This window comes from Selaginella moellendorffii, unplaced genomic scaffold (assembly GCF_000143415.4).
Source record: "Selaginella moellendorffii unplaced genomic scaffold, v1.0 SELMOscaffold_1, whole genome shotgun sequence".
NCBI lineage: Eukaryota > Viridiplantae > Streptophyta > Lycopodiopsida > Selaginellales > Selaginellaceae > Selaginella > Selaginella moellendorffii.
In genome coordinates, this window is record NW_003314262.1 from 2,724,519 (window position 1) to 2,748,266 (window position 23,748).

The 23,748-nt window shown below is 43.6% G+C and overlaps 8 protein-coding genes and 1 long non-coding RNA gene across 17 annotated transcripts; 6 read left to right on the forward strand and 3 right to left on the reverse strand.

Moving 5' to 3' along the window:
* Positions 1-56: 56 nt before the first annotated feature.
* On the forward strand, positions 57-1,136 carry LOC9657274. The gene has a single exon (XM_002961485.2). The coding sequence runs from the start codon at positions 57-59 to the stop codon at positions 1,134-1,136; it is 1,080 nt and encodes a 359-aa protein (XP_002961531.1).
* Positions 990-4,635, reverse strand: LOC9657275 (ARM REPEAT PROTEIN INTERACTING WITH ABF2). 3 transcript variants are annotated; one of them, XM_002961961.2, is made up of 19 exons: positions 4,124-4,635; positions 3,898-4,052; positions 3,661-3,833; positions 3,492-3,612; positions 3,367-3,441; positions 3,223-3,317; positions 3,085-3,160; positions 2,927-3,034; positions 2,732-2,860; positions 2,602-2,670; positions 2,480-2,539; positions 2,302-2,425; positions 2,111-2,253; positions 1,995-2,058; positions 1,866-1,945; positions 1,752-1,816; positions 1,582-1,699; positions 1,405-1,529; positions 990-1,352 (listed from the first exon to the last, which is right to left on the reverse strand). In XM_002961961.2, exons 1-19 carry the CDS (start codon positions 4,362-4,364, stop codon positions 1,268-1,270), a joined length of 2,106 nt encoding a protein of 701 aa, XP_002962007.1. In that variant the 5' UTR covers positions 4,365-4,635; the 3' UTR covers positions 990-1,267. The 3 variants fall into 3 exon arrangements, with proteins under 3 accessions (XP_002962007.1, XP_024540026.1, XP_024540019.1); XM_024684258.1 differs by having other exon boundaries at positions 3,085-3,163; XM_024684251.1 differs by having other exon boundaries at positions 2,111-2,425.
* A 3,775-nt stretch (positions 4,636-8,410) lies between these two features.
* Positions 8,411-10,421, reverse strand: LOC9657276 (photosynthetic NDH subunit of subcomplex B 1, chloroplastic). 2 transcript variants are annotated; one of them, XM_024687798.1, is made up of 6 exons: positions 9,796-10,421; positions 9,358-9,548; positions 9,033-9,290; positions 8,875-8,977; positions 8,732-8,817; positions 8,411-8,671 (listed from the first exon to the last, which is right to left on the reverse strand). In XM_024687798.1, the coding sequence occupies exons 1-6, from the start codon at positions 10,399-10,401 to the stop codon at positions 8,485-8,487; spliced, it is 1,431 nt and encodes a 476-aa protein (XP_024543566.1). In that variant the 5' UTR covers positions 10,402-10,421; the 3' UTR covers positions 8,411-8,484. The 2 variants fall into 2 exon arrangements, with proteins under 2 accessions (XP_024543566.1, XP_002962008.2); XM_002961962.2 differs by having other exon boundaries at positions 8,875-8,980.
* Positions 10,422-10,499: 78 nt separating this feature from the next.
* LOC112349211 lies at positions 10,500-10,769 on the forward strand. Its single transcript, XR_002993324.1, has 3 exons — positions 10,500-10,546; positions 10,608-10,683; positions 10,739-10,769. It is a non-coding gene; the product is annotated as an uncharacterized LOC112349211 (long non-coding RNA).
* Positions 10,769-12,463, forward strand: LOC9630450 (trimethylguanosine synthase). Of its 3 annotated transcripts, none has more exons than XM_024683191.1 (8): positions 10,769-10,790; positions 10,850-10,957; positions 11,060-11,418; positions 11,476-11,778; positions 11,845-11,980; positions 12,030-12,121; positions 12,177-12,300; positions 12,366-12,463. In XM_024683191.1, the coding sequence occupies exons 2-8, from the start codon at positions 10,922-10,924 to the stop codon at positions 12,441-12,443; spliced, it is 1,128 nt and encodes a 375-aa protein (XP_024538959.1). In that variant the 5' UTR covers positions 10,769-10,790; positions 10,850-10,921; the 3' UTR covers positions 12,444-12,463. The 3 variants fall into 3 exon arrangements, with proteins under 3 accessions (XP_024538959.1, XP_024538963.1, XP_002961533.2); XM_002961487.2 differs by having other exon boundaries at positions 10,775-10,790; positions 10,850-10,926; XM_024683195.1 differs by lacking the exon at positions 12,366-12,463 and having other exon boundaries at positions 12,034-12,121; positions 12,177-12,262.
* Positions 12,412-14,214, forward strand: LOC112349202 (putative E3 ubiquitin-protein ligase RING1a). The gene is made up of 9 exons (XM_024683182.1): positions 12,412-12,816; positions 12,871-12,944; positions 13,017-13,073; positions 13,122-13,187; positions 13,241-13,291; positions 13,354-13,436; positions 13,496-13,545; positions 13,608-13,682; positions 13,733-14,214. Exons 1-9 carry the CDS (start codon positions 12,482-12,484, stop codon positions 14,136-14,138), a joined length of 1,197 nt encoding a protein of 398 aa, XP_024538950.1. The 5' UTR covers positions 12,412-12,481; the 3' UTR covers positions 14,139-14,214.
* A 12-nt stretch (positions 14,215-14,226) lies between these two features.
* LOC112349199 (CMP-sialic acid transporter 5-like) lies at positions 14,227-16,508 on the forward strand. 2 transcript variants are annotated; one of them, XM_024683174.1, is made up of 14 exons: positions 14,228-14,525; positions 14,598-14,714; positions 14,766-14,822; positions 14,882-14,959; positions 15,035-15,079; positions 15,138-15,197; positions 15,248-15,367; positions 15,427-15,504; positions 15,561-15,630; positions 15,690-15,797; positions 15,847-15,980; positions 16,032-16,117; positions 16,169-16,217; positions 16,269-16,508. In XM_024683174.1, the coding sequence occupies exons 1-14, from the start codon at positions 14,346-14,348 to the stop codon at positions 16,320-16,322; spliced, it is 1,236 nt and encodes a 411-aa protein (XP_024538942.1). In that variant the 5' UTR covers positions 14,228-14,345; the 3' UTR covers positions 16,323-16,508. The 2 variants fall into 2 exon arrangements, with proteins under 2 accessions (XP_024538935.1, XP_024538942.1); XM_024683167.1 differs by having other exon boundaries at positions 14,227-14,525; positions 14,882-15,079.
* A 49-nt stretch (positions 16,509-16,557) lies between these two features.
* On the forward strand, positions 16,558-18,716 carry LOC112349207 (uncharacterized protein At4g15970-like). Of its 3 annotated transcripts, none has more exons than XR_002993322.1 (4): positions 16,558-16,743; positions 16,810-17,169; positions 17,236-17,854; positions 17,911-18,716. XR_002993322.1 is itself a non-coding variant. In XM_024683209.1 (3 exons), exons 1-3 carry the CDS (start codon positions 16,576-16,578, stop codon positions 17,797-17,799), a joined length of 1,092 nt encoding a protein of 363 aa, XP_024538977.1. In that variant the 5' UTR covers positions 16,558-16,575; the 3' UTR covers positions 17,800-17,907. The 3 variants fall into 3 exon arrangements, 1 of the variants encoding a protein (XP_024538977.1); XR_002993321.1 differs by having other exon boundaries at positions 17,921-18,716; XM_024683209.1 differs by lacking the exon at positions 17,911-18,716 and having other exon boundaries at positions 17,236-17,907.
* Positions 18,717-21,211: 2,495 nt separating this feature from the next.
* Positions 21,212-21,811, reverse strand: LOC112348184 (serine/threonine-protein kinase dst4-like). Its single transcript, XM_024680314.1, has one exon. It carries the CDS (start codon positions 21,809-21,811, stop codon positions 21,212-21,214), a length of 600 nt encoding a protein of 199 aa, XP_024536082.1.
* Between the last annotated feature and the right edge of the window lie 1,937 nt (positions 21,812-23,748).

The following is a 23,748-nucleotide window of genomic DNA, read 5'->3' on the forward strand; positions in this document are numbered from 1 at the left end:
TCTCCTCTTTTTTCTCCTTTCCTGCAGCTTATTCAGTGATCATGAACAGATTATGAATGGGACGGCGCAAGCTCCCGATCGAATTCATCAAGAATGACAAGTCGCGCCGGGAGACATTCAAGAAAAGGCTCAAGGGATTGAAAGGCAAAGCGGAGCAGCTCGCCACCCTCTGCAATGCCGAGGTGGGCGTAATCGTCATCTGCGATGGCAAGGTCCAGGAGGCCGGCTTCAGCGGCACTGCATCACCCTCAGCCGGAAGCGGCAGTGCTGCAGTGGATTTCAAGACCATCATCAGCAAATACGCCATGTATTTCTATCACGCCTACCACACCATGGCACTCCAGAGGATCTTGCATCCAGACCCTGGCAACAATCCTGCCCAAGTTGCAAATGGTGGCGGCGGCGGCGGCGGCGGTGGCCAACTTTTGGATCTCAACATGCCCGGAGGAAGCTTGTATCCCCCATGCAAGGTACCAATTGGTATGGCGATGGGAATGAGTGGTGGTGGTGGTGGTGGTAGCATGGAAACCATGGCTGGTTTCAATCACTTTGGGATGCCCACCACCATGTTTCCACTCCCGCTGGATCACAAGTTGCCAGTGACAAATGCCGAGCATGATCACCACGCTCCCGACGATTCCACGTCCGACTCGAGCAAATCATCCATCGCTACTACAACCGGCGCGCAAGAGCCACACAATCTCATGGATTCCAAGCCCGAGAATCACCGCTCCAGGAGCCACAACTTCGAGATCGACCAGCTTGGCTCCCACTACCCGGCTTTTCATCCTGACTTTAACGTCAGCTGTGGATTCCCAGGTGGTGGGAGTTACCAGGAGATGAATCCCACAGCACCAAACTTTGATCACAGCTTTGTCAATGCGATGATCACCTCCAGCGCCGCCGGCGGAGCCGCCACCACCACCACCACCACCGCCGGCAACAGTGGAGGAGATGGCAGCTCTCGCGGAGCAGCTATCAACAGCCTCTTCTTCGATGGAGCATTCCATTTCAACACACTGGATGACATGGATTTTGACAAGCATTGGGCCGATGATCCAGTTAACCCAGCTGCCGCAAGTAATCAGTCTTCCAACACTACCACCATCGCCACCGCCACCGCCACTCCCGAGTAAATCTCTGTTCCTCACTTTCTTTCGAGAGTCCTGTCTCTTTGTTGTTGTTGTTTGTCACTGAATTTCCATCACCACCATTTCCATCTTTGAATTCTTGTCGAAGGAGAAAAAGGAGATGAAAGCTCACTTTCTTACGATGTGGTAGGCCTCGGCCTCAAAATGCGGTGCATGTACTCCAGGATCTCGGGTGTAATCCTTCGGATCAAGTTTTGGTACCTGCGACACGTCGTGTGAGCGAGGATCTGAAGTTCTTTTCTTGGTGACGTACCCAGGGAGAGTGCAGAGCTGACTGTGCTGTTCTAGAATGAAGAGGACGCATGTGTGGCGCAACGAGACGGCGTGGAAGGCTTCGCCGAGCTCAAAAACGTTGGCAACGTTCTCGACGGTCAAGTCCTGAGAAAGCAAAGCTGCATTGAGTTTCTCCTCTGGAAATCAGCAGCATTACCTGGGCGATTGATTCCTCGCACTTTTGTTTCAGGTTCTCCAACAAGTACTGGTCGGCAGCTCGAAGAAGATCCTGGGCGATGTCGGAGCCAATTTCCGCCTGTCCCTCGTAAATGAACCTGAGGAAATGTGAGTAGTAACGAGGATGCCTGTGCTCAAAGGCTGACGTACCTCATCATCATCTCAAACACCTTCCAGCTTATGTTGGGAATTTCAATATCCTTGGCCTCCTTTTCCTATAGGAAGTTTATTACAAGGAAATGAGAGAAATGCAAAAGCGCATACCTTGTAGCCACCATCAAACATCGCTCTGAAAGCGTCAGACGATGCTAATAGTGCTATCCTATGGGCATAAAAGCGCCTTCCTGAAACATACAGTTGCGTTAGTCTAGGCAAATCGAAGGTTTATCCAACCTTCAACGAGGAATGTAACGTCCGATAACGTGCTATTGTTCACATATTTTCCACCAAGATATACCTGAGACAAAAGCCATGCTCAATAGTTAGCCTACAAGAGCTTAAACGCACACCTGTGGAGTTTCCGGCGCGGGGGCACTATCGACTGGAGAAAGCCCCGTTGCCTTCTTGGCGAGGGTAGTCAGTGCCAGAGCTCCGTCGCGTTGCTGCTTGGGACTAGAAAAACTCCCCAACATCTCTAGAAGGATGTTCATTCCTGCAGCATAGAAAAGCTGAGCCACAATTCGAACAGTGATTACGTTACCGTTATTTTCATGAAAGATTAATCTTTGGTCTTCCGGAGTGCAAAGATGTGCTAAGGTCAAGGCCACTCTCTTTTGAACTAGTTTATCAGGCTGACGCATCAGGTACAACAAATGCTTCAACACCTATGGAAATCAGAACCACGATGAGAAAACAAAATGTATAAAATCAGCACATACTCTTCCATGAAGCTTTTCTTCGAGTCTTTTGAGAGTCTTCGCCACACATTCTTTTGATGCCTACAACGGATCAATCTTTAGAAAAAAAAAAAAGGAAAAGAAAGAACAGTTTCGATCCTTACCTGTACAATAAGCTCACCGTCTTGTAGACTTTGCACACCACCTTCTTTCACAATATCAGAAACGTTATCCTGGCACAACACAAGAGAGGCAAAGAACATGGTACATCATAATCTTACACAGAAAACTCACCTCGTTATCTGCCAGACCATACAACGCAAAAGCAGCATTGTGCTGCAATGATCCGTTCTTAGAATCAAGCAGATCTAGTAACGGTCTTAAACCACCATCATGCACAATTCCTGCTTGATTGTGTGTATTCTGTATCATCGTAGAAATGAATCAGTGTAATGAACTCAACAATCAGATCAAAGCGTTGAAAAGCACCTGTGCAAGACGTCCAAGAGCGAAGCCAGCCATCTCCCTAAGTTGGGGGTCAGCAGCCTCGAGCATCCTTATCAAAGGTCGCACAGCCCCCCGTTGCACTATGTGCACCTGATAAACATTTCAATCAGCGAACGATACAGCAATAGCTCCCAACTTACTTTACAGTCAGGATCAGCTGTAGCAAATTGGCCTAGTAGTAGCGCGGCCTCACGCTGGCTTTCTTGGCACCTTGAACTGCTTCAAAAGATCACACGAGAGCTGTTGATGCACTAAAGTACTCAGATTTCCTTGCATACCTCAAAAGCCCAATTACCGGTTGCAAGGCTCCAGCGGCAAGCACCTCCTTTTTAATATTTGAAGATGAGTGAACAAGGTTCCCGATGACGCCAACCTGCGAAGCGAAGGCTTGAGTTCACACGGAATAATTTGTAGAAACCGACCGCTTCATAATGGATCCCTACGTCCTCAGACCGCAGCATAAAAATTAGAGTTGGTAACGCATTGTATTCGACAATCTGCGACAGCAGATACTAAGATGGACTGAATTCTTATAACAGTATTTTACCTGGTTTTTGTTAGCTTCGTTTTTGAAAGCCAGCGTCCGCAAAGCACCAGCCACCGCCCGCTGCACTTTCGGATCGTTTGATTCTAAAAGCTCTACCAAGGGTGGTATGCCACCTTCCGCCCTGCGACGGCACATCAAGCTTCTTGACACGAAAGAGATAAAGTCTTACCTCACTCTGGTTTTTATGCTTCCATTTTCGTGCGCAAGGTTAGTGATGGCATCAGCGGCTCTCCGGACGAGACCATTCACAACCCGTGCATTCTGGCCAGTTACTCGACGTTTTAGAAGAGAAACCAGAGAAGGCAATGCACCGGCATCGGCAATTAGCCGCTGGTGCTCCGGCTGTCCACAGAAGAAAATGTAAGGAACATAGGTGAGCATCAAAAACAAGCTAAAGAAAGAGCACCCGAACTGCAAGAAGACCCAACGCAAAAGCCGCGTCCTTCTCAACCTCATGCTCGTATGCAATCGGTCCTTCTCCTTCTTCTAAGACTGGCGCAGATAGAAATGGAACGAGAGCTTGCACCACTCCTTTGTCGACTATAAGATCTACGTGATCCTCTGCGAGATAAGAAACCAAACAGAAAAAAATCTTGGATGAAAAAACACGAGAAAGAACATCGAGTTCTTACCGTGTTTTGCAAGCTCTGCTAGAGCATGGGCCGCCTGACGAGCTGCGAAGCGATCGTTCTCCCTCCACGTCGTGCTCGTATTGAGCGTCTCGAGCAAAACCTCGGCGTCGGACAAGAGTCTAGTTCCAGGACCATCTTGCGGCTCCTGAGCCAAAGACGTCTCAGCCAGCTTTCTTTTGAGACCCTTCCTTTCAAGCCCGACGACGACAGCCTTGGATTCACTAGGATCTACCGATGCCATGGATCGCAGCGCAGCGGGCGAAAAATGCTGGCGGCCGTTCGATCCAGCTTCCTCACCGCGTCTTTTTCCTCACAAAGACCTCAGCTGCCATGCCTGCTTCTTCTAGTGCCCTAACCCCTGGAGCGAGAGATCCGAGCTCCGCCGCCGCGATTCCAGTGCCGCGCGACCTCTAGGCCGAGATTTCACGGACCTCCAAACCCGATTCCAACCGCTTTGCCGCATCAAGCATTCCTCTCTCCGCTCTTACCCTAGACAAATAGCCGAGAATATTCCCCGCCCAGGGATTAGCCAGTAATTCAAAATTCAAATCTCAGAGCCCACGCATCTTTCTCTGCATATACCTCCATTCAAATTTTAGAAGTAAAAATTAGGGCTCGAAATTTAGGGTTGTTGGGGAAGAAAAGGTCTGAAGAATATTCCGAAAATTGCTGGTTATAACAAATCAATAAACCCATAAGAAATCAAACATATTTATGTTAATCATTTATGAATACTACAAACCAACACAATACACATTATTAGTCACCTTTTAGCCAACTAGCTCTTCATCAAAACTCATAAATCATTACACCAAAGATATCTTTTATAAATTAAATAACTTTATCAGAAATGTGTTATATATATTAGAATATTAGCTATATAATAACTCTGTATATTTTACTTTTTCTCTTCATTTATAATTTGTATTTAATATAATTCTAATGTGATTTTTGCAATTAAATTTGTTAAACTTAATATTGTCAAAACAAAATCCTAAAAAATTTAATAATAAATTTCTTTTGAGTATATTTAATCATTTTATCTAGCAAATTTTTAGAGAAAGTTTTAATTATAATTAAAGTTTTCAAAAAACTGTTATATTTATAACTGGGCCTCAAATTCTCAGTAATTACATTTTAAATTTTCAAACATATGTATAATTCTTAACAAAATTATAATATTTAATTAAAAAATAGTTATACTTGTAAAATTTGTGTAATTGTTCAATAAATTTATACTAAATGTAAAATTCGATGAACAAATTTAAATAATTTACTGTAATTAACTAGTTTTTGCACATATTAATTGTCATGGACAAATGCATACCATAATTAAATGCATTTGAAAAAATTGCAACTTTAATTGATAACATCCATCATATATATTATAAAGCCAAATATAAAAAAATATATATCTTTGTTATAATGATTACATTTTTATTTATATACTATACAACTCTATAAAAGTCATGTAAAAAATGAAATTTTCTTATGGGTTTATTAATCAATGATGTTTAACTCATAAGATATTTGAGAATATACTTAAATATATAGAAGTATTTTTAACATTCCATAATTTATCCAAAAACATATTCTTACATATTTCATACTTATTAATAGATAAAAATTATAGTAATTTTACTATAAAAATAAATTAAATAATTTTAATAAAATTATAATAATATTTTTGTAAGAAAACTTGATCAAGTAGAAAGGAGAATATGACCATTATACCGAAAGCTTTAAATTTCATTCACATCCACACCGCAAAGAAACAAATTTAGTAACAACTAATCAAAGATGTCAGGTACTCCAATACTTCATGAAGTTAAACATTATAATCTAAAGAGAAATATTTATATTCACTCATTTGATTTCTTTTTTTTTTTCAAAGTCACACAACACAAAAAATTACTCATAAAAGTCAGATTTAAGTTAATTTTTTGCAATCCTCTTCATATTGGTTGCAATTAAGCTTTGTAACATCCCCACTATTATCAGCTTGTATATGTTGTTAGTGATGACCCAAGCAATAAAGGACAAATGTCAGTTTATGCAAGTAAGATAAAAAAAATTATAAATTTATTTAAATGTTTTCCACTTATAGTGCGCTTCTCACGACGAATATGTGGCCTTCCTTAATCATCTCTACTAAACTATCTAACATTGAGTCTTTTGTTTATATTAGTAACATTAATTATATCTAAAAAATATATTAGTAGCATTAATAATTATAGTGGTGTTTATTTGATTTTGTTTTTCATATTTGTTCCAAAATGTTCTCTTATGTGCCAAGCATTTATTTTCAAATGTGAGTTGCTTTTACAAGCAAATTGATATTATTATATAAAGCTGAACTCTATTGGTTACAGAGCTATAAGCTTCAATTAAATCTTTTTTGTTTTAAACATTGTTTTTGTGAGAGAGTTATGTATCAAATGCATTACAAGAGGTTTATTGCTGTCAAAGGTGAGTTGCTTTTATTTCCTAACACTGTTATATGAAACAGAACTGTATTGGATGTAAAGCTACAAACTTTAATCGGATGCTTTTATGACCAACATTGTTTCTGTAAGAGATTTATATACCAATACAGTTTGGCGTTGCTGAGCACCTATTTTTAAAGGTGAGTTGCTCTTATTTCCTAACAAGAAAATATTGATTCTGCTTTTCTTGCATGACGAAGCTACTAGCTGTGGGTTATTGCAGAACATGAAGCAGATTTGAGAAAGGAATGAGATGCGCAACGTGTAACAGACGCTGAGGTTCTTTTCTAACTTTTTTTGTTCTTCCAAGATCTGAAGATCTTTTCAGCATAATCCAAGCCGACTGCCAGCATCGAATAGAGACACGGCAAGTTTGTGATGCTCCAGCAGCAATACGCAGCCGTGGAGCAGCGCCTGGCAAGCACAAACGCGACAGCTGACACTTAAGGAGTTTGCGGCCCACAAATTAGCTCAGAGGCCGTCCTCGATGCCCCAGCCTAGATCCTGGTCGCAGCCACAAAATTGCCGAGACAAATACAAAGCACAGGTATACTCCATCTTTTCTAAGAAACTTGCTCAGGCAATTCTCTCTTCGTAGGAGAGCTCTTTTTCTTGTTCTGAAATTCTTTGTGTTTGTTTGAGTTCCAAAGCAAAACCCTATATGGGACGAGCGAACATGACTGTGGTTACGAACAAAGCATATTCTAGAGAAATATTCTAAAATCCATTGCAAAGCATACTCATCTTCACTTGCGTTGTGGGCGACTTGTGCCGATCAACGAGACCTGGATGGATTCATCCGGTTTGGAGATATCACCAGCGCCAAGGTAAATACACAAGATTCATAGCCCTTTTTGTTTTGAAATTCTCTTCTTTTCTCAATTAATTAGATCATGCGTGACGAGAAAAACTTGGCAATGGGCTATGGCCTCGTCACCTTTAGCAGCGAGAGAGGCATGCGCAAGGCCATTGAGAAGATGAACGGCAAGCCCTTGCCGGACACGGGCTACGAGGTCCACCTGCTAGACGTGTTTGAAGCAACGCCAGGGAGGGACTCTTGGAGCTGGGACACACGAGAGTGCGAGAGGTGTGGACTGCCTGGCCACTGCAAAAAGGATTGCAACTCCATTCCCCCTACCGATCCAAGGCATGTCTTTGCGGGAGAGCTCAAGCCCCACCCATTCAGACCTGAGGTGCGTTAAAGCTTGCAATTTCTCCGTGAAAGTTTGTCATCTCTCCTCCTTGTGTGTGTGCAAGGTTAAGCGGTACACGCTCACCCGTGAGGACTGGCCATGGGAGCCCCCGCCGCCTGATTACACCCAGAGAGAATGGCGGCAGGTGAGGAGAACGTATTGGAACATGACGGTCGCCGTGGATCCAAAGCGGCTCCAGGAGAACGTTTTGGAAGCCTTTGATCGCTATGGCCCCTGGGAGTTCTTCCACGATCCTATGGACAGAGCTGATGGTCCCCAGGATTATCAGGCCATAAGAGTAAGGGACTGGGACGTTTGTTTTCTAGTAAACAAAGGGTTCACAAAATTTAGAGATCATCGCTCTTCTCGTCTTTGGCAGCACCGTGCACTACGGTTGCAACGAAACCGATGCCTGCACAGTCGAAGCGGTTTCTCAGCGTTGCTCGGCCCATTTTGTTTTTTGGAGCTCCATCCGCCGAAGTATCGGTTCACAGCCACGGCCTTCGATCCGAGGTACGGGCTTAGAAGAAGGAACGACTCTGGATGATTCAGTGATGGCTCCTTGCTCTGTAGTCCCTCGGCCGCGAGCACAATCAGCCTACAATCAGTCTTACAATTAGCCAATGTATATATGTATTTTACACCTCCAAATTTTATATACTAAAGTAAAACTATATAGGCTTTATATTACAGTTTTTACAAGGTCATCTTTTCTTTCACGTATACTAACCATCTTGTTTATAGCATTCTTAACCTTTTCCATGCTCACATCTAGAAGCTTACCAGTATCTGAAGCTATGCAGTCACAAGAAGTTGCATGATTGGGAACAAACAGCTTAGCCTTCTCATCCGAAGAAAACAGTGCAACACTGCAGCACAATTACAGTCTTTAGCAAGTCTAGCAAGCAGCACAACGTTCCATCACTTACGTTGGCTTCTTAACAGATATTGCTAGTTGCAAAGCAGCAGTGTTGGTTGTGATCACTCCAAATGAATCATTTATAAGTGCTGCAAGCTGAAGAAAAAAGCGAAAGGCCTTCAATATTAGGAAACCAAGAAAATTTGGGAAAACCTGGCCAGGAGTTGTGATGAAAATGATGTGAGCATCGGGACCGATCACTTCTTCAACTTTGGACCTCTCCTTTTCGTGCGGGATAACGAACACAGGAACTTTACTGCTAAAAGCTCCCAGGAAATCAGCATTTGGCGATATAATAGAGAACGACGTACCTCAACGATTTTGCTATCAAGCTCCACCTTGACACTGGCAGCAAGGAGTCTGAATCCCCTCTCGACTTCATAGTTGCGGCAGAATCTGACTCTATGCCGTGGATGACAATAAACTCCCCTCTCCGGAGCGATGCCTCTGTCCATTTCTTGAGAATGACTCCTCTCAGCCTGGAAGATATTCCGACGGTCAATTGAGGAGGATAAATTCTGGGAATGCCTTTGGCGGGCTTCCCAAGCTCTTCATTAAGTTCGTGATACCTGCATCAAAAACTTTAGGCCAATCCTTGGTCGTAGAACTGTAAAAACTGTGACTCTGAAAACTTACATATGATAACCACCTTCTGCTAGATTCAACCTTGGAGCATCCACTGCGGCGTATAAGAATGGTCCAGCTCCAGCGCCGTTCACGTCGGGATATATGTAGCCAATGTTTTTAGTGCAGTCTGTGAGCCACATAAACAAGGCGTGGCCAATGCCTGCCAGTTTCGTAGAGACGATCATATCGTAGTACTCGTTCTGCAAAGATCAAACGATTATTTCGTACAGCGTCAAACCTGAAATATCAAAACTAATCAAAGAACACATCGAAGACTTGCAGCAAAAAACCATGAAACTTTCACAAAGTCACGTAGTAAACAAAACTTTAGAACAAAGAAGTATCGAAAGGTCACAAAGACGATCACGTAAATGCATGACAAAAGGATAAACGGCTACCTAGAGCGCAAGACCACCCAGAGAAAATAGTGAAAGATTTCCTACAGACCTTAACCATCGTGAGCATTTCCATGTAGAGCGCAGGCTTGATGAACTGCTGATCGATGTCAAACACCCAAGCTCTCGACACATTCTTGTTCATCTCGTACACTTGCTTGCCTCTCTCGCTCGCGATCACGTCAATCTCCACGCCAGGATATCTATCCTTGAGCAGCTCGATCACTGGGAAGAAGAGCAAATTTTCATACACTCCCCCCGCCACCAGGCACAGGCATTTGCGCACCTCGTCTCTCACCTTGGCCGCCAGGGGCCGGATCTCCGCCGTGTAGCCCTTTGGAACCTTGCGAAACCCCGACTTGGATTTGGGATCCAGCGGCGGGATGTACTCCTGCTCCGGCTGCCTCCCGCCCTCCGTGAACAAATTCCCCCAAACCAGGTCGGGATCCTCCTCGTTGAAGAGGAATGGATCCTTCCACTTCCTCTTGGCGGCGCCGATTGGCGGCGGCGCTGCGCGGCGCGATTGATCCCCCGCGAAATCCCTCCTGCCGCTGCCAAAATCTTTCCTCCTAGGTGCATTCTTGGAGAACTCGAAATCGCGCGAGGAATGCGAGGATAGGGCGGCGCTACTCAGCGAGAGTTGGGCTATGGCGGCCATCAAATCCCAGCCTTGTGAAACTAGGCGCTATATCCCAGAGGAATATTCCTTGGGCGGGAATATCCTGTGATAGGTTTTAGGGTTTAAGCGAGGAAGGAGAAGGTGGGGCTATGGCGCTGCTGACGATCACGGAGATCCACTTGGTGTGGGTGATCGATCGACCTATTTCTTTGCCTCTCATCGCTTTTCTTCTCTTGTTCTCTTAGGGATGATGGATTGATCTATGGATTGCACGATGGTACTGAAGAGCAAGCAGATTATGAAGAATACGAGGATTTCGAGGTGCTCTATCTAGATTCGTGATTGCTTGAGGCTTTGTTGACGATTTCTTTCCCAGGAAAATTCCTTGATTGAAGAAGAAGAGGAAGAAGAAGAAGAAGAAGAAGAAGGTTTGGATGCTTGTTCTTTCTTGCCTTTTACTCCTTGAAGGATTATTTTGTTCTCTCAGACTTGGCATTGGACGAGGAGCTTTTAGCGGAGCTAGCTGCTTTTGGACTGCCTTCCTCTTTCATCGTAGGCAATGAGGTTGTTTAAGTGGCCGTGGTGTCTCATATGGGTAATTTTGTTTCTAGGATAGTGTTCAAGTAGCCTTGTATAGATTCATGAAAAATTCGAGGCTGATATCTTCTTCCTTCTTTCTTCTTTTTTTGTGTTGCAGAAACCAAAGTTCAAGAAGAAGAAGAGGACCAAGGTAAAGAAAACACTGCAGATTGCTGATGATGCCGAGAAGAACGAGATAAGCGTGGAATGTAAGGGAGACACAAGGAGTGTCTGGGTGCCTGCTTGGGATGACTACTACAGTCGCTACTACTACTATAACAGCGAGAGCTTGGAAACGACTTGGGATGCTCCGGAAGGATTTGAGGACTACGCAAACTTTGATACGTCTCAAGTTCTTGAGGAGGAAAACGAAAATGAGGCCAGTGCTGGTACGGTGGACGAGGAAAACGAAAATGCGGTCAATGCTGATGCGATGGACGAGGATAATATGGCCATCGTAACCGAAACCACAGTCAAGTGAGTCTCACTTTACTCCGTTCTTCGTCTAACTTCTGAATCCTTTCTTGTCTTTAGGCTTGAGAGCATTTCAGTATCAGAGCTCTCAAAGGTGGAAAAGATCGTTGTGAAGTCACGAAGGAGAACAAAAATCACCAAAGAGCTGCGAGAAGCTGGAATCGGCCTCCAAACTGCGAAGTACTGGTGGCAAAGGTACAGTCTCTTCTCAAAGTTCGACGAAGGTATCAAAATGGACGAAGAGGGATGGTTTTCTGTGACACCTGAGGTGATTGCCAAGCACCAGGCCATGCGATGTTCCTCTCCGGTGGTGATTGATGCTTTCGCTGGAGTTGGCGGTAACACCATTCAGTTCGCTTTGAGGTGGGAGTTTTCAAACCGAGTTTATTGCGGGCTCACACAGATCTTGCTTCCTTTTTTTTGTCACAGGAGCGAGCATGTTATTGCTATTGACAAAGATCCCATGAAGATCGCGTATGCCAGGCACAACGCGGAGATTTATGGAGTGTCTCATCGCATTGATTTTGTTGTTGGCGACTTTTTCCAACTAGCACCGAGTCTCAAGGTTCTTCGTTTTCGTTTCTTTTCTTTCATTACCTCCAGTTCTCTCACAGGCAGACGTTATATTTCTATCTCCACCTTGGGGTGGTCCAGAGTACCTAAAAGACACAAGCTACGATATATCAATGCTTCAGCCAAAGGATGGGTAAGTGATTATCATATCGATTTCAATCTTTAGCTTGCTTATCAAAGTTTTTCAGATTCACTCTTTTCAACACGGCGCAAAGGGTCGCATCTAACATCGCCTTCTATCTTCCCAGGAATGTGGATCTCGAGCAGCTCAAAGAGCTTTCGTGTCTTTTCGATCCGCCAGTGGAGTTCGAGGTACATCTCTAGACATGTTCTTCTAATCGTTTGGACTGATCAAACGATTTTTATTTTCCTTCCAGATCGAGAAGAATTTTGTAAATGACAAGCTGAAAGCGATAACAGTGTACTATGGTGAAATTTGCCAACATGACCGTTAATATGCGAATCTTTTAGGGTATATTCTATCACTTGTGAAATGGGTTCTTTGGGGGAAGGAGGCGGCGGCGACGGCGTTGGCGCTGTGATCGTCATCATCGATTCGTCTGACGAAGAAGAAATCCAGGTGCGCGAGGGAAGTTACTCGATCCGGCAACAGCAGGGAGAGAATGGATCTCTCTCGCAAGCCGTGGATCTGAGTCCAGGGTTTAGAAATGCCGCGGCGATGGCGGGATGGGACGACGAGGCCCTGCTGGCGGTGTGGGATTGCGAGGCGGCGGCGACGCCAGACAAGAGCAGCGGCGAGAGAGGAGATCGAAAGAGGGATGTGAGAACCCCCGGACAAGCAACTACTCCAGCCAGTTTGAATCGAGTGTAAGTTTCGTTTCTTCTCTTTAGTTGATCTCCTTTCTTTTGGCATGTTTCTAGGCACAGGAAGCCTCGCCGACCGATTGATAGCTCGGATGTGAATTTAGAGAGACTTACGATACATGATGGTGGAGGTACTTCGAGTTTTTCTCGGTTTTTTTTTTCCTTCGTGTTCTACACACTCTTTTTTTTTTTTTTTGTATCAGATGGTGCTCTAGTGAGGAACTTGCAAAAGAAAATCGATAGAGTCGGGGAGGATGAAAGTAAGTTCTTGGGCTTGGTTTGGTTAGAATTTTTTTTATTTCTATCAGATGGTGCTCGAGTGGGCAACTTGCAAAAGAAAATCGACAGAGTCGGACAGGATGGAAGATCCGGAAGTAAGTTCTTACGCTTTATTTGCTTACAAAATGATCTTGTTGGTCTTCTTTAGCTTCACAAGAGAAGGAAAGTGTCAAGAACGAGATTGGCACTGATAAATCAGGTACAACATCGCAGGTTGCTGTTCTGGTTCTAAATTTTCTTCTACTTTTTCTCTGATGTTAGACCAAGGCGACAAAGACAAGGAACAAGGTGGAGCGGCTAGACCAGCTTGTCTGGACCAGCTTAGAGACGAGCTCTCTTGTGCCGTAAGTGGTTCTTACATCCTCCTTCATGCTACACGCTAAGTTTCTTTGAGCTTTCACAGGTTTGTTTGGATGTATGTTTTAAGCCATCGACAACTTCCTGTGGTCACAGGTAGCTATTGTTTTCTTTCAGAAACTCTAAAGATTCGATCACTCTTCTGTCACAAATTCCAGTTTCTGCCGGAGTTGCTTACAGTCCGCGGTCAGCAAGTGTGGCTTGCGCTGTCCAAAGTGTCGGCAAGCTATAAAGTAAGCAGCTCCTTTGTTTTCTGTGAAAAGAGAAAAAAGCTTTAATGCAGAGAGCAAGGAGCGATCAACGTCGTCTTGTGGAACACGATCCAGATCTTGTTCCCGGACGAGACAGCCAAGAGATCACAAGCCAAGAGGGAAGAAGAAGATGAAAGAACTTCCCGAGCGCAGCGAAGCAACCAAAATTCTCGCCAAGTTTCGGTCGATAGAAGCCGGCCGATTGGAAACTTTAGGAGGGTGGCAGCACCATTTAGAGCTCCTTCCCGGCGCAGCAGCGATCGCAGCTCCAGCGCCACTCCCATCGATTTAGAATCGCGAAGGCAGCAGGAAGAACTCGATAGGATCGTCGCGGAGAGGCTCCAGGAGGACGAGCTAAGATCGTCATCGTCTTCTTCTTCGGCGGAGCTCTTTGGATTTCACAGGAGACTAAGACGCGCGCATCGAGCACAGCTCTGACAAACAAACTCAATGTTAAATGGCACGTGGCCGCATATGATTGGCTCTTATTTATGAACAGTATATTCGTCGCAAATTTGATGCCCTAGATTAATAGGCGTTCTAGGGTTTTTGGTAACGAGGAGCTCCAGATCTGAGAGCTCAATTTCGCCGGGGTAGCTCGACGCGATGCTGGATTGCGCTAGGATCTGCTAGATCCTGCTCCGGATGATGACGAAGAACGGAATGCTCGAGTGTCATCGCTGCGGCGGCAAGCTGGGGAATGCCTCGCCTACGGTTCGCTCGATCTCAAAGGCGTATGACCGGCATCACTCTGACCAGGCGTCGCGGTTCCGGGGCCTCAGCATTCTTCTTGTAGCGTTTGATTGTATGCTCATTGCGCTACAGGTAAGAAATTCTCCATCATTCTTTTGTGGGGTAGAATTTGATCTATGTCGTTTGATCTGGTGTTCTTTGCAGCCGATCCTAGTGTACATGTCCAAAGTAGATGGGAAGTTTTTGTTTAGCCCGATTAGCGTGAATTTCCTCACGGAAATGACCAAGGTGGTCTTCGCGATTTGTATGCTCGTTTTCCAGGTGAGAAACGCCCGGGGTTCTCTTCTTCTCTGTATTAAAGAGTACTTTCAGGCACGCAAGCAAAGAGCTGGCGAGAGATCGCTCCTGAGTCCTCGAGTAATTTTTCAGGTTTTTAATTCGTCTTCTATCCTCTTTGATTGAAACTCACTCTATGCATTTGCTCCCAGGCTGCCCGAGCAAATCGTTTGCTTGCACTTCCAGCAGCCCTCTACGCAGTTAACAACTACCTCAAGTTCGCAATGCAGGTAACTCCGCGTGGTTTCTTCGTTTCTTTTTTCTGTCAAGCGCCTGCTCTACTATGTTCTGATTTTCTCTTGCAGCTCTATTTTAATCCAGCGACTGTGAAGATGCTGAGTAACCTTAAGGTTAGAGACATGTTGTTTCTTTCTTCTTATTGTTCTTGTGATGAGTATTTTATTGTAGGTGCTGATGATTGCCTTGCTTCTCAAAGTGATCATGAGACGCCGGTTTTCAGTTTTACAGGTGAAACTTCGTGCATTTTGCTCTTCAGGTGTTCTAACTTGTGGAAGCAGTGGGAGGCACTTGCTTTGCTACTGATTGGTATCAGTGTGAATCAGCTGCATACGACGCCAACTGGGACAACGGTCGTCGTTCCGCTTCAATCCATTGCATATGTATACACCTTGATTTTTGTAAGTCAGATTTTCTTTGTATGCTGTGCTGTTTGCTCAATCTACGATCTCCGTTACAGGTCACTGTGCCATCCATGGCGTCCGTGTTCAATGAATACGCCCTTAAGAGTCAGTTCGAGACAAGTGTTCATCTTCAGGTGCGTGTGCTACACGTAGTTTTTGTAAATGTTTTTTTCTCTGTTTCTTTTTGCAGAACCTGTTTCTTTACAGTTATGGAGCGATGTTCAACTTTCTAGCGATTCTGGTTACTGCTGATTTTAGTGGTATGGCCTTTACTTTCTATCTGTTTTTTCTTTTTCTTAATCCATATGCGCTTCGTCAGCTGGGAATGGGCTTAATCTTTTCAAGGGCCACTCTCGGGCAACAATGTTTCTAATCTTCAACAACGCAGCGCAAGGAATACTCTCTTGCTTCTTTTTAAAATATGCTGGTAAGTCTTGAACTTTTGATGTGGCGTTTCTATAGGTGCGTTTTTCCAGATGCAATCTTGAAAAAGTACTCTTCTACTGTTGCAACAATCTTTACGGCTTTGGCTTCTGCCGCCTTATTCGGGCACAAACTGACAATCAACTTTGTCTTAGGAGTATCAATTGTTATAATTTCTATGCACCAGGTATTCTCGTAGCTCTATTGCAAATACTCTGCTAACATAATAATGTAACAGTTCTTCTCGGCACTAAGCAAAACGAAGGACGAAAAGCTTGACAATCAAATGGACACGTTCGTTGACAAGCATAACACTTACACGAGGTAACCTTTATATTTGACCTCCATTTGTGCATTCTAACTTTTTTCCTTTAGGCCCAAGGATGACGCGTTTATCAATATGACTGCTGGTGCTGGTGAACAGGTATGAACTTCAATATTATTTGCTATGTATACTTACATCCGGTGCTAACAGGCAAACCTTAAAGTCGGTATACTGGATGACAGACAACCTTTGCTTCCTACTTAAGCTCGAGCGCAGTAATATAGCAGTGTTAGTAGTATATGGAGCAGCATACTGTACAAAACCGCGGTGATGGGTAAGGAGACGGTAACGTTTCCATTCAAGCCAATTTTTGCTGAGGAAGGTTTGAGTGGCTGTCTCAGAGCGAATGCACACGAGCTAAATAAGATGGGGGGGAAAGCATTTTCGTTACCCGGATCAATGGCTGTGATTTCCTCAAGTTACAACCGTTTCGTGTTTTCTTTTTCTTTTTCCAGTGATGAGGTGCCGTAGCAGACCGGGCTTGCTTGTTCTGTTCTATATTTTCGGCGTCTACAACTTGACTTGTCTCTGGAGCCACAGTGGTACAACAGGCAGCTGGCCTAAGAGTGCGGCCTTTCGGATGCTACTGTTACCCTGGATTGCCGCTGATAGCATCAACAGCTTGGTAAGTTAAATCCTCTTCCATTCGACTGATTGCTGTTTTCTTTCCTTCCATTTTTTATTTTTTTAGACCGCGGACGAGTTTCGCAATCTTCAAACTGTGCTGAAGGAAGCTGCTTTCAACAAGACTGTCATCGTGACTCCTTTGAATAAGGCTTGGGCATCAAAACTGCTATCCTACTTCCTGGCTAGCTTCCAAGACGGTGACGATACGACCCGCCTTCTTCCGACGCTGCTGATCTTCACGTTGGATCCATCTGCGCACAAGAAATGCCTGGAAGCTCATCCGCACTGCATCCTCCTCGAGAGCAATGGCGTGGACTTTTCAGCAGAGAAGCCGTACATGACCCGGGACTACTTGAGAATGACAAGGAAGAAAATATCGTTCCTGAGCATTCTTCTACAGATGGGATACAACTTCATCTTCTCGGTAAAACTTTGAACCACTTTCTCCTTGCCTTCCTGTACTAACTTCTTCTCCAGGAATCGTCTCCAGGATGCAGACGTCTTGTGGCTGCGAAATCCCTTCTCGAATTTCTCTCCGGAAGCAGACATGGAGCTGGCTTGCGATTTTTTCAATGGCAACGAGACGGACATTCACAACCTGGACAACACGGGGTTGATGCACGTGAGATCCAATAACCGGACGATCGAGCTCTTCAGGTACTGGGACAGGCACGCTAAGTTCTACTACCACATCCACGACCAGGAAGTCTTCGACAGGATCAAGCTCCACGCAGAGTTCCAGGCCATAGGAGCCAAGATCCGGTTCATGCCAACGGAGGTGTTCAGTGGGTTTTGCGAGCCAGCCAGCGACATAGAAAGAGTTTGCACCATTCACGCCAACTGCTGCCAGGGCCTCCGCTCCAAGCTTGCGGATTTGCAGCTCGTCCAAGAGGACTGGAACCATTTCATGCGGACCAGGAACAGAGCAAATCGGCCCAAGAGGTTTCGAGCTCCGAGGACATGCCTCAAGGGATGCTTCTCGGCCTTTACGTCGAAACCGTGCTACAGGTCTTGCTACAACAGACGTTTGAATGTTTCTTCGATGTCAACTTAAACTTGTTCGATGGGACTAGGAAAACTTGTTTTCATCAGATTTTCAATGAGTTCATGTAAGTGCATAATGCTTCCTATTTTGTGAATTGCTAGTTTTCACTCATTCATACAGAGATTTGCAGCTCAGCCGGGGAGTTGCAAAGTTAGCTCTGAAGTGTTTCTCTGTCAGGCCGACCGAGTTTTGATCCAATCGCTTGCAAAACTGCGAAGGGGATGAAACGAACAGCAACTGGATGCCCCGGGCACATCCTGCATCCAGCAGAGAATGGGATCATCTCCCGAAAGGTTCCACGGTGCTCATCAACATCTGGCAATCGGAAGAAATCCAAAACACTGGCCTAACCCAGAAGACTTTCGTCCTGAACGCTTTCCAAGGAACTGTGTAGCTGGCTAATGCCTCTTTCAGGATTGCGTGCATGTAAGGCAAGCCGGGGACATCTGAAGGCCTTAAGAGGCGCTTGGTCCCAATTGCGTCTTGGATTTCTTCATGCGGTTTTTGCATGACCAAGGGGTTCTGAATCACTTCTGCCATCGCCCAGTACAACTCCCTTCATGTTGTCAATTCAGCTGCAACCAGATCAAGAACTTTGCGTTTACTTACAGTGAGCAGGGCCATGTCTGAGAGATTATTATCAGCAGCGTCTTGCAGAGACAGAAGCACATCCGTCCAGTCCTTGGGAATGAATTCCTGGCCCGAGGATTCAATCTCGAGTTTGCAATTTTGGCATCAGATCGTCCCTTATTCTCCGCACTCGGCGGTATGAACTTCCCGTCTGCTTCTCAATCAGGCTGATCAAGTCCAAATAGAACCTGGCAGAACACACCAGAGATAAACTTACCTATGAATTCTCTGAGTTTGATGACTTTGGAGGCGGTGGCAAGACGTCCAACATCTTTGACCATGAGCTCCATTCCAGATTCTTGGTAAACAGCAGCAGCATCCAGCTTGGAGTGAGAAAGTGTAGAGATGTGATCATCTTCAGGTTCTTCCAGGACCATAAGGAGCAAGCATATAACATCTTTCCATTCAAAACTGAAGTTTTGGTTTTCCTTCCATTAGATAATTTGTACAATTTGTTTTTCATTTTTTGATGTTTTTAAGGGTAGAGTTTCTTACTTCATAATGCCTTTTAAAATATTTATATTCAACTTTTTAATTTTGGCCTTTTACATAATAATAAATTAATTATAGCTCAAATACAAACTAGTGTTCATTTTTTATAAAGTATTTAAGCTTATTTGGTGGAAGCTTTCCTTTCTTTTTTATTCTGTTGCAAAAAGGATTAATTTAGAATGTATTCCAATGTTAGCAAATATTAGTAATTACTTTTTTTCAAGTTTTTCTAAAAATAGATAAATAAAATATATTGCAGATATAGGTGGTTTTAAATGACTAATGAAGTAAGTCAAAATGGCCTTGAAGCTATATAAAGTTTTAATAAATACCTTAAGTTATAATGAAGACATATGAAAGCTATAATTAAGAAACTTAAAAGTGGTTGAAAGTGTGGTTAAATAACTAAAAGAAAATTTTATCACTTACACATTCTTCCAAAGTTTTAATATCAATAATGATATTTCTTGAAATAACAATAGCAGGATACTTATCTAAATAAACATATTCTAAGTTAAATATTTTTCTTTAGATTTAATGAGATTATTATGAACATTAGAGTAATCTTAAAATTTTATAGATACTTAGAGTATTCATATGTATATTTTAAAATGTTAAAAAAATATAAAAAATTCTTTTCATTAATTTATGTAGATTTTGATTTAAAATCACACAGGGTCATCTCTTACTTGTGCTATTAGCTTTATGATTTGAAATGGAGTAAGATTATGTGGAAACACCCATACATGTAAGATCATTGTGTTGGAAGAAAAGAAGTTGACATAATCTCTAATTTTGATGTTATGTGTAAGTAAGTATTGCCACTAAGCCATGCACAAGAGTTCCTTGCTCCCAATTTAATAGAGCATGAATTTTTTTCCTATAAAAAGAAAAAAGGCCATAAAAGTGTAAATGTGGGGAGGTATATATATAATGATATAAATATATTGGTATCCCCTCATGTAAAGTATATCATTTCACTATCCTGGCCTAACATAAATGACAACCCAATTCCCAATGCTTTGAAAAAGAAATGAGATGAAGGACCACATTCTCAAAATTCAAACCATACTAGTAGGCAATTTACCTAAAAATGTATTAACATTAACAAAACAATATGAGATTTGAACCCAAAAAGTTAGCAAATCACTGCACTACAGCTGTGTACCAAAGTGTATGTCATTCAAATTACTACAAAACTCTCAGTTCTTTAGCCATGGAAAGAATCTAAAATAGAAACCACATACATTACCACGTGCATTAGAGAAGAATTGGCATAAATCAATTACTTACATACAAATATTGTGTTATAATAATCTACACTCCCCACAATAGACTCACTATGACGATTACAAAGCTCAAACCAAAAAGCAAAAGCCCTAGAAAGAAAAGTTTATGCAGTCACTTTGTAAAACGTCCTAGCAAAATAAACTATTGTAATGCCAAAAATCTATATGGGTGATTAAGATTGAGAAATCAATAGAACTAATATTCTATAGCTACTATATGATTCAATTGTTTATTGTAAAACCATAGCACTCAACCAGCCAAAAAAAATTCTTTTTGTCATTGCCTAATGCCCTTATTGTGACACTTTAAGCACTATGTAGCCTAGATTAGTGCACAATTGTGGTATTATGCTCCAAGCACCAACACAAACCACAGGAATATTACAAGAATATTCCATAGCCTGTGGAATATCATGCCTTAAGGGATGGGAGGCCTACCTCGAAGCTTCTAAAATGAACATAGCCAAAAGGTGTGCTCTTGTGTGAGAAATAAGGGTGCTATTATGTGAGAAATACAAGTGCTCTTTCATGAGGAATGAGAGGCAAATGACATAGTTGAATATGTGTAAAGGAAAGAAGAGAGAAGTCACAATTAAAAAAACTCACAAATCAAAGTGGAAAAAGGCAAGAATAAAAAAAAACATTTACTAAATTTGTAGTGATATTATATTATTTGAAATAAAGTGGTATCAAACTTGCATGGCAGTCTAAAGTGTTAATGCCCCATGAATACATGGCATGTCCCACAACAAAAATATTATACATAGAATCATATTTAAATTGCTCTTATAGCAATTGAAAACTAAAAATACATCCAGTTGCCATATTTAAAAATGCCCATATATGCTTTGTGTATGGCAGGTTTCATATAGCACTTCACCTACAAGAATGAAGGGCAAAATGTCATGTAATGACTTCAGAACCTCACCTACAACTGGTCTTTGGGATGGCTTGCCACAACATTGACATATCAGAGCCTCCAGCTCTGCTTTTGGCTTCCCGATGGCAGGCTACGACAAGACCAACTGGGAGAATATCTTTCTAAGGCTGTAAAGGTCCACTGATCTTGAGTACACGCTCTCACCCTTTCTTCTACTTTCTTCACTCCACAGCTCGGGGGCCATGAAAATACTCATCCCTACTGGAGCTGTATGTGAAAGTTCAGTATTGAAGTTGATGCATGCAGTACCGAAATTGGCGAGTTTCAGGACAAGCTGCTCTTCGTCCGCATCAGTGAAATCGATTAGAACGTTTTCTGGCTTGAGGTCTCTATGCACAATGTCATTTCCATGCAGGAACTCGAGGCCCTTGGTAATCTGGAGCAGCATCTCAACCAGTTGCAAGTGCGTGAGCCCTTTGTTCTTGCTTGCATACTCTTTTAGATCCATCCTCATTACCTCCATGACCAAGTGGGTACAGCTTTCGTCAACCTTCTTGTAGTAGCCGATGGTTTGAACAATGTGAGGAGCAGCCTGTATACTTGATAGTGCGCGCAGTTCTGGTGGTAGATGATCAAACTCCTTGACTGCAACTAGCCTTTGATGCCACGTTCCTTTACGAACAACACCAAAGTTTCCTATACCGAGCATTTCCCCGAAATGAACACTCATGTTCTCCAAATTCAATTCGGGCAGCTCTGAAGAATTTACTCTCTATAGTATGTATTCAGCATAGTGACCTCTAAAATTCCCACATTAGGCCTGTTGTTTCAGTGCGGCTTTCAATGCTACATGCAAATTTGGCGGCAAAATCTGAATGCGACTTCCGCCAATGAGCCCGCACATGAAATGAAGTTCCTCAACGATCTCCTTGACTTCCAATTCCCTGCTGTATTTCACAGCAGCAAGCCACTCCCAATGCTCCTCAAGCTTGGGAAACTCTTGAATCAGCCCGTTCGCTTTCCTGATGAATTGTCTTAGCCTCCTTAAGAAGAGCTTACTGCCTGCATACCCTCTCGCCATTTCAACGCTAGCCTTGCAAACCAAACGCAACAGCAAGCATTGTTCCTTATGGACTCCGACAGCACGTGCAGTCTGATCTATGTTCGTCATGATCTTATCAAGTTCAGCTTCATGCTCGACGCTGTGAATTTGTGGTGCAGGGATTCGAACCCGAAATGAAGGATGTTCTTGATGGTCAACTGGGCCGTTCCACCATAGCTTGAGTGTCAACGAACCTCTCTCCATGGTTGCGATGCAGCCCAAGCTGATCTTCAGCGGCTACTCTCACTGCTCGGAATCGGAAGGCCCAGCTGAATGATGCGGAACGTCACTACACTCTATCTTGATTTTCGCCAGAGAACACCGATTCGTGTAATTGGCTTCGCTGCAATGCATCCCCCTCAACGTTGGGATCCAGGGTCTCGTTCCATTCCGGATTCAGAGTCCTGTGTCGTACTTGGGTCTTGACCTGCTGCCCGTCGAAACTCACCATACAGTAAGGACTTGCTGATCTGCATCCATCTAACAGCGCTACATATACCTGCACACCCCAAAGCCAGATATGAGAATATTCTGAAAATATTTCAGGGTTTAGGAATTTATATGAAAGAGTTTAGGGTTCTTGGGTTAGGCGGGAAAACGTATAAAAGAAGTTTCGTAGGTTCTCTATGGTCAAATTTAGGTTTTAGAGAGCTATGGAGGACATACTGAGGTCAATCGATGCGATTTCTGAGCTTGCGCCAAATGCCAAAGCGTATCCTCGTCTGTGCAGGCTGCTGTTTCTGGCATGCAATCAACATGCCCTGTACTGCTCCATGTGGAAGCAGATACAAAATGCCAGATTCCCACTATGCACACTCCCAGTTGCGGCATTGAGGCACCTTGCCCATGTATTGGATAGGGTGAATCTCCAGCAATGCAGTCATAAAGAGCACTGGGAGTGGATCGCTACATCCAGGTATGACAGGAGATACTTCTGTCAGAGCTTCAGGAATGTGTGGACATAATCAACTCGGACGCAATTCGAACGTCATGTCTTCTAAAAGAGGGTATGTGGATGAGCCGTGTTCTTGAGCAGCTGTCTGATATTGAGCGGAAGCAGGATCTGTATTATGACCTCCACAGTTTGGTAAACGAAGATTGTGCCGAATTGGTGAAGAATGCAAGTTCAGAGGAGCTTGTCAAGTACTTATCCCAAAGACAAAGTGGCTACTGTCCAAGAATAAACATGGAAGATTGGCCTGGTGGTTCAATCGAGGAGTGGTCTGATTTGAGACTTGGTTGGCTGGGTCAGGCTGTTAAACTTGTCGAGCTCGATTAAAGAGGTATTCCGAGGTGAAAGCTTATAGCTTTCCTCCTCTTTTTCTGTGCTTACCTTTCTCATGTCGTTTCCCATTGTTGCAAGATGTCAGACGAGTTGCAGAAGAGAAGGGAAATGAATGCTTTGATGAGAATCTCAAGGTGACGAAGGGTTCTTTCCTAGGTCCAAGTTCCTCTATTGTGCAGATTTTTGGGTGGTGCCACTGCCATGATACCAGGAAGCGTTACATACTTACCAAGAATTGCAACTGTTGCATAGTTATGGAGAGTGATGGCCACCACAGTCA